This window comes from Mytilus californianus, unplaced genomic scaffold (genome assembly GCF_021869535.1).
Source record: "Mytilus californianus isolate M0D057914Y unplaced genomic scaffold, xbMytCali1.0.p SCAF_10, whole genome shotgun sequence".
NCBI lineage: Eukaryota > Metazoa > Mollusca > Bivalvia > Mytilida > Mytilidae > Mytilus > Mytilus californianus.
Window position 1 is genome coordinate 50,354,609 of NW_026262582.1, and position 9,041 is coordinate 50,363,649.

Here is a 9,041-nt window from a genome sequence, read left to right on the forward strand (position 1 = left end):
GATTAACAAACGTTTGTTGGAAAATTATTTATCTTAGGTGTTTCAGATAAATTTGAAATTAATGTGACGAAAGACATAAAAAGCCTTTCGTTAGCTACCAGAAGAACATTGGTTTATTCTTTAAGGTAACTTACATTGGAATTCTAGACAGTTCATGGGGACCAACTATATGTACTATATCTGAAATGATCAGTAAATTGTAAATTTGTAACAGAAAATATAAAAATGAAAAGCGTTCAAATAATGTTTAAATGCAAGTGCTCTATATTAACATATTTGTGTTAAATCAGTTTTAATGGTTTCATGATTTCCATTCTTAATATACTGCTTTTTGTGTGAAATCTATTCGTAATTAGACTGTTATTTAACAAAAGTTCGACGATACCACGCAGAAATTTAAACATGTTAAATTATACTGACTTTTGCGTTACATGTATATCGAGCAAACATTTCTCACAAAGCGGCTAAATAATGCACGTTTCTCGAAACTTCTTATCAATGAAAAAATAAAAAGACGAAATTGGTGGGAGCAGTTCAAACTAATTTTGGAAATGAGAATCAAGGAGTCCCAAGTACACATAATTCTTCTAGTTAAGAAAAGCCGAGATTGACCTATAATTGTAAACACTTCCATGAAAGAAAAGAGCGAGTCTCTGGATTCTTCCTGAAAGAATCCACTTCAAATTGTAATTTACAATTAAATATTGTATTACAAAACGACAAATTGCTTTAAGATCAGGTGACAGTTACTTTTAGTAAAGGGCTAGCTAGGAACACCTTTGGTTTTGCCACTTGTAACATTTAGAAATCATTTTGTTTTTACTATTCAAGTGTGGTTGAGTGTATATGATTGTATATATAACTTGAAAACTTGAGAGAAGATGTAGGCTGTTAATTTTGCAAATACCATCACAACGGTCATATAATAACGGAAATAACATACATTCCACTTTTTGTCAGATTTGTTTCTTTTTTTCAAATTCTACTGCTAACAATTACTTACTAGAACCTCTTTCTTTCATCAGAATTACCGTAACTGTTATAATTAATATGAATATCCCTACAACTGTAATGGCAATTATGACAGATCGGAAGTCAAACGTAGTTGTCAAACCTAAATTAGAAAGATAAATCACTTTATAGCTAAAATTATTTTAGTGAGATGGAACTACAAGTATTTATGTTTTTGAAAAACATTTTTGAGGTTTGAGGTGAAAAAAGCAACATAATCTTCCCAATGTTTATGTTAGCAAAATGACGTACCGTTTATGATATTATGACTATATGGATTTGGATACTTATATGTTTTGTTAATATTTCACTCCTTCATGACTTGCTTTTTTTAATTGTAATGTGTGTATTGTTATAGTCGTATGTTTGTTCTATGTGGATGTGTTAAATAAAGGCAATAGTAGTATACCGCTGTTCAATAGTCATAATTCGATTTAACTGAAACTAATCCAGGGCCTGCATGTTAAACTTAACATAAAAGTATTGTCTTATAGTGATATGTTTTTGAATGTGTACATATGGTGTTAAATTCAAATATTGTGTAACTAAAAATTGTGTTTATTATAATTTATTACATACAGTTTTATAATTTAAAATGTTTGCTGTTAATTGCTAATTCATGTTATCGTGGTATTGCCCTCTGAGAATATGCTTCAATCCAATTTCAAAACTGCTAGGTATTTATTTGAAAAGTACATACCTGGATTACATGTATATATGTTTAGATTAAACAAGTTATGGGAATATTTTTGTGTCTTTGAATTAACAGCTCATGCTGTGAATTTTAATCATTCATAAATTGTATTCTTTTGCTCAAAACAATATTTTTATAGATGATTTGAAAAATAATTGTGTGATTTTTTTTTGTAAAATTAAAAGAATGTTTAACTAAAAAGATTCCTAGAATCAACTGCAAGATTTCGACATAAGAACTAGTTTCCATTACCGGTGTGTCCTGAAAAGGTACATGGATGTATAGAATACACAACATCTTAAGATACGTAATTCATTGTCACATGTTAGGAGAGCACAAAAAGACGAATAGTACTACGAGCACCCACAGTATAATTTAGTAAGATCTCGGTTATTTTGTACAGATTCCAAAGCTTAAGGTTAGTCGTTCAACATTTTATGTGACAGTCACTATTATTCCCCCTTTGGTCGTATTCAACATCCTTTTCAATAAACGATCATCTTTTATCATCTTTTCCATAGAGTGCATCATAATATAGGCGAGTGACATTTTTCAAAAAGACGCTTAGTTAACGACTTTAATGCACCCACCTAACATACGGCTATATTGTATATCATTTGGAAGCTTATTACCTGTACTTTCTATTTTGCCCGGTCGTCAATAATTCGTATGGTGCAATTTTCGTTAAATCAAGGTTAAAGGTCAAATATGAATATTACAAAATTTTGCTAGAATTAAACAAAATGCTCTTTTCTGGTACCTGTATGCTATTTTTCATCTAAACATTGTCTGAATCTTATAAAACAAAATGCCATAATTCTAAATCAAATGCAAACTAAAATGTAAATTGCGCAATATTTACATAAAATTGCATTTCTTAAAAAAACTTCCAAAAATGATAAAATTGCACTTAAAGCTAAATAATTCTTCAGGAATCAATATCTATATGTCAAAAATATAACTAATTTATCGTTTATAGGCCGAGAGAATTTTTTGCATCATTGTAAACTTAATTAATATGATATAGGTCTAGATGTAGCCTTCTAATGAAACTTTTGCAGTTGCCCCATAAAAACACCATCTTCAAATATGAATCATTTGGCTTTTCTTTGGCTAGATAATATAGTAAATATCGGAAGAAAATGATTAACCATATTTGAATAGGTGTAATGAAAGTGCTTTAATGAATAAACAAGGTATATATAGTAAAAATGTGTTTCCGATGTCGAAAGACGAAGTTTATTCTCGATCAATATTCGAACGAATACTGTTTGCACAATGCGCCTTTTCAATCACAAATCCGGCTGATTCTTTTAAATGTTAGCTCATTATTACATATATTATTAGTTGTTTTACAGAAAATTAATATTGTGGAAGATTGAATATATTCTTACTGAGCAAATGCATTTACCACAGGTGTAATGTAGTGTTCGCACATTTCGGTATAGTGTTTTAAAGAGTGAAGTTTGTTTGTCCGACTTTTTTGCTTTTTTCATGTGTTATCTGTTTTTTCAAATTGAAAACCAGCTAGATCAGATATCGATGTAAGATATAAACCTTGCGTCCCTACGTCGGTTTGTCTTTAAAGTGCACATATGGAAATTGTACATGAAGGGATTTTTTTCATGATAAAAAAATAGTTAAATAATAAGCAAATCAAATGTACCATTACATCTCATAATCTTACCTTAACACAATCTAATTACTATATGGATCTCTGATTTTGTTATCCTGATTTAATAACATGCGAGTTGCAACAGATCTGAATTTTAAACAGATTGTTTTAACCCATGTTATTTACACTTATGCATACCATTTGGTATGTTTTGTTTCACGCCAACTAATATCACTTAATATTGATATGAAACCTATGCACGAAAAGTTATGACTATAGTTTTAGACTGCCTCATTCTTATATACTGTTGCCTTTGTTCATTCTTATATATGCCAATGTATAAGCAATGCATGACAGATGATCTACTAAAACGTAAAATGACAAAAATACCGTACTTCAAGGGAAATTCAGAACTGAAAGTCCTTTATAAAATGGCAATATTATAAGCTCAAACAAATATAACGGAAAAGGAAAGCAACTGCCATATTCCTTACTTGATACTACATTTTCTTGCGTATAAAATGGTACATTAAACCTGGCTTTATAACAAGGAAAACCTATCACTTGTATGAAACGGCGCGCTTGTTTTCTGATGTCTTAAATGAGAATATTCTGTGATACAGTTACAATTAGATTTAAATGCAAAACCATAGGCAATTGAATTTAGAATAAAATTGGTTTAAATGCATATTTATATATCAGTTTTTATGAAGAAAATTTACTTGCAACATGTAGCTGTAGTAATTTTCAACATCTACATCAAAACTGCTTTATTTGATTAGAGGTTGCCTACTTTAACAAAAGGCCATTGATGATGATTGGTTGAATTTTTGTATGACACCTACACAGTAATTTCGTCATTCATACTAATAAATATAATTAAAGTATAACTGACGGGGATTGTCAGCTTTCTGCTGAAGGTCTCTCAGAGCACTCCGGCTTCCGCCTCGAATAATAACTGATCGCCACAAAATACTGTGTAATTATGATGAAGATACATGATGTCTGGAGTTGGCATTTCAGTAATACTGCTGTAGTCCTTTGTTAATTTGTGTATCACCGTCATTTTGCTAATTTCATCAGTTACATTTTGTACCTATTCTGACATCGGACTCGGACTTCTTTTTAACTGAGTTTTACTGTGCGTATTGATGTGTGTTTGTTTAGTCTTCATTTGCAAGAGGTAAAGATGATGGTTGAGATCTCACAAAACATGTTTAACCCCTTCGCATTTTTGCGCCTGTCCTAAGTCAGGAGCCTCTGGCCTTTGTTAATCTTAATATTTAATTTTAGTTCATTTATATGTTTCGGAGATTAGTGTGGCGTCCGTTTTCACTAAACTAAAACACATTTTTGTTCAGGGGCCAGCTGAAGCCTGATTCCGGGTACATGATTTTTTCGAGGTGTTGGAGACCCATCGGTGACCTTGGTCTGTTTTCTGCTTTTTTGTCGGGTTGTTGTCTCGTTAACACATTCCCCATTTCCATTCTCAATTTGATTTAATAGCCAGTAGTGCCGAAAGTGAAGTTAAATAATCAATCATTCATCTTTACACTACAGTGTAATATTTTAACTACTAGTACTCAGGAAGTGAAATTGTACTAATAGTGAACTGCTAGAATTTTCAAATAAAAAAATAGATTTGCAGTATGTGTCAATGTATATGTATTTCAAGAAATTAATTAGCTTTAAAAGATTGATACATACAAATTTTGTTCACATAGAACAGCAATAAAGCTATCTTTTTGCAGATGATGGTGTTTTGGGCAATTGCACGAGTTGTTATAATTGGCTGTTTAATTATCATGAAAGGTAATTGTAGTAATTTGATGTTGTCAAAAACTTCCTGAGCACTAAATAGAATATGTTATTTGGTTCTATGGTGAATTACAAATGAAAAAAGGCGCTATTTATCAAAAATCCGTCACTAATCTTTTAAAGTGCGTTTGATAAGTGACTGTTAACATCTGTTCTAACAGATTTTCATATTTCCATACAAAATATTATTGTTCAGAAGACAGAGTATGCAAAAATGCTGACATCTTGTAAAATTAGAAAGTATGCGACCTTGACCTTTCATCGTGATTTCACGGAAATTGCACCGTACGAATATTTGACGACCGGGCAAAAAAGATAGGGCAGATGATATGCTTTCGAATGGTATATCATTTAGCCGTATGTTAGGGTGGTGCATTAAAAATATGATTTTATGGTTAAGGTCACTCGTCTAATACTGCCTTTTAGTGCTACAAGGTTGAAGGACATAAAAAACAATCAATGTGCATTGATCTGGACGCTAAATTCAAAAAGCAGAAAGTCCATAAAAACGGACAAAATCAAACGTTAGACTTTATCAAACAAAAGGACTAATGGAAAAACAACTGTCATATTCCTGGTACAGGTACAGGTATTTTCCTACGAAAACGGTTGGTAAAACCTGGTTTTATAGCAAGCTAAACTTCCCATTTGGATGACTTTTGATGATAGTTCCGTTGTATAAATTTTTCAGAACTTTACAATTTTATTTATTTGAGCGATCAAAATAACCACACTACATTATTCATCTCCTTTCTTGTTTCCCTTGGTTGAAGCTTGAATTTATAGCCACATTTCTTTTCTTTTTTACCTTTTTGATGTTTTAAAGCGTACCTTGAAGGATGTTTCTACAAGGGTACATGTATTACCACTTCTCACCACAGTAAAAAAAAAAACAGCATAAAGAAGTACCTTTATGAAGAACGACTTCTTCAATGGACATTTATTTTTCATGTTGAATTTGTATGATATAAGTTTTACTACCTTTAGCTTGAAAAACATCCACACTAAACGCTTGCCTTGTCTCACCAAAGTCGTTTTGAATGCTCATGACATATGTTCCTGCTTTCCCAGAATTTATTGACAAATTTGCAATATATCCTTCACAGTAGATAGTCTTATTATAAATTTGTAATGCAATTGTTCTGTTGAGTACCGTGTGTATAATCCCAGCAGAATTGACAACTGATTTATCCACTGACCATATTGCAGTAGTTTCTTCAGAAGAACAGAACTTGACTGTTAGAATTATACTCTTTGTTTGTCGTAATTTGTTGGCTGAAACGATTACAGGTGGGCCTTCAAAACAAAGAAAAACAAGATTAGCAACACAATACCCGTTGATGAAAACGTTCCAAGACAGATCGATTTATTTGTATATGTACAGTATCATACTTTCGTGTTAACAATAGCAGTGTGCATGGGTATTTTGAAAATATATAACTATTTCATGATATCTTAATTTAAGTTATCAAAGTGAACAGTGAAATCGCAAAGTCTCTGGTAAAATTCCACCGTGCTCAAAGTTATTATTCCTTCGAAGTAGTTAACTCCAAATACATACTTAATTGATTTGATAAGTTACCCATACCCTAAGTTTCTTTAGAGAGCAGCCCAAGAGTCTGGTCTATTAAAATGATTGACTGATCTATGACGCTTTGTAGACAGTGACAAAGCTTAACAACATGTTTTTTTTTAAACTTGTCTTCTTTCAGTATCTAATGATAAAAGTGTATTCAGGACGAGAACAAGTTAATGCGATATGAATATAAAGACTGATGTTTACAAGACCGACGCACTGAGCTGGATTTTAACGTGCAAGTTCACGAGGTAACAGTCCACAATAAGGCATGTCATCCTACCCGACACATTACTGTAAACCAACTTATTTTCGCGGATACTTTATTTCGATTTTATCCCTTTCTAGCCCATTTCGCGCCAATTGAATTTCGCGATTCTCAAATTTTCTTGATGTAGATAAAAAAGGAAATTTCAAAGTTTAACATATACGCGACGATTTATATTCGCGTTATTTTACAACTAGCGAAAGTCACGAAAATATAAATCGTTCGCGAAAATAAGTTGGTTTACAGTATTCTGAATCCGAGCCGACCATTCTCTGCTCTCACTCCTTAATGCCGCGGAGAAGAAGCAAATACATATTTTAAAGTCTTTGGTTTGTCCCAGCCGGGGTTCAAACCCACGACCTCCGGAACTACAGGCGAACACGCTACCACGAGACAATATGTTGTATCAAAGGGAACTTAGTATAGTTAAGTTTATGTGTTGAGGACACCAAAATCACACATTCTGTCTTATGCTGGTATTTCCTTACATACACATCCTCACAATCAGTTACATACACTGCATTTCTTATTCATACTTAAAACATTTTTTTCAATATTCATTTCCCGTGTTCAAAATAACAATTTTCCAATATTTGATGCATACTTAATGCTACTAATAAAACATAATATAAAATAATTATGTTTTACTTACTATTAACATATAAACTGATAGTTGTGTTGGTGTAATAGGTCTTTCCTTCAAATTTAGTCCATGCAACACATTCGTAGTCTCCTGCGTCTTGATAACTACAATTGGTTAACATAAGAATGGACTGATCATCCTTCACTCTGCCTCTCAAAACACGTAGAGCTGTACCATGGACAGAATGTTTCCACATACCAAATCCATACACAGGCAGTTCAGTTGACAGTGTGCATGACACATCTATTCGTGATGTATTGTTACAATAAATAGCCTCACTCGAATATACAATATGATTTTCTGAAGGGAGAATTGAACAAAGCGGTTACAATGATAAAAAATCTTTTCTCTAAAGATTTGTATAGATCGGATAACATTTACGAAGGAACGACATTCAAAAATATCATTCACACTCATGTTTGATGTCTGATGGTTATGCACATAATATTTGTTTTATCATTCCAATGTTTGTTTACAAAATATTCACCGACATTCAACCTTTCGTCATTCTGTTGTCGCATTTAAAAGGATTATCAATCATTACAGGTTTGCTTTCTTAAAAAAATATTTACAACACCTTAATCTTTTTCCAATGATTTAGTGATGCTATGAATGAGAATAAGTATTTCAAAATTGTCCTATCAATGTCCTGGTCCTTCGGTGACCATGATTTCAAACAGAGAGAAAGTAATGAACAAGAAAAACACTAATGTCACTTATACATTTAAAAAGGATGTCAGCTATGATGCTAGTGACTACTTTTGCAGGAATTGAATTTTCTTATGAATACACAAGACATAATGTGAGAGGATGTAAATGTACATAAGGCAACATTACCATGAATTACTCAGCATGCACGCGTGAAGTGATGTTCCGTGAATCCGATCATTTCATATAAACATGTTTTATCATTTTCTCTAATGTGATGAAACTATTACCCATCTAGACGTCAAAGTTTTGAAGGTAGTCGTAATTATTATGTACATTTTCATGAGTTATTGTTGATAATCTTTGTGATTTTTGCTCAAATTGAGGATGCATTTCATCAGAGAAAAAAAAGAAATATATAACATTCTATCGCCTAAACAACTCTTATTTCATATTACTTCGTTGCATGATTACATTATCAGCAAGTAAAGTACTTTTGGGGTATTGTAGAGTTAACTGATTTCACAATCCTGATATTTACTGTATGTTTTTCTATACACCTTTTTTTTAAGTTCCATTAGGTTTTTGTATTATGGAATTTGATAGTCTCGGATGCATAGATTTGCATTCAATTAGACTATTAAAGCTTGATATATTGAAGACACCTGTCATTTGACATTTATCAATTTCAAGTGGATATTTCTCTGAAACTTCAGAAACATCATGTTGGAGTTAAGTAATTTCAGGAAATGAAAAAATATCAAGTAG

General features: G+C 32.0%; 1 protein-coding gene across 1 annotated transcript; it reads right to left on the minus strand.

Annotated features, from left to right (window-relative positions):
* Positions 1-995: 995 nt before the first annotated feature.
* Positions 996-8,567, minus strand: LOC127718772 (uncharacterized). The gene is made up of 4 exons (XM_052224821.1): positions 8,564-8,567; positions 7,635-7,925; positions 6,120-6,434; positions 996-1,114 (listed from the first exon to the last, which is right to left on the minus strand). The coding sequence occupies exons 1-4, from the start codon at positions 8,565-8,567 to the stop codon at positions 996-998; spliced, it is 729 nt and encodes a 242-aa protein (XP_052080781.1).
* Positions 8,568-9,041: the final 474 nt, after the last annotated feature.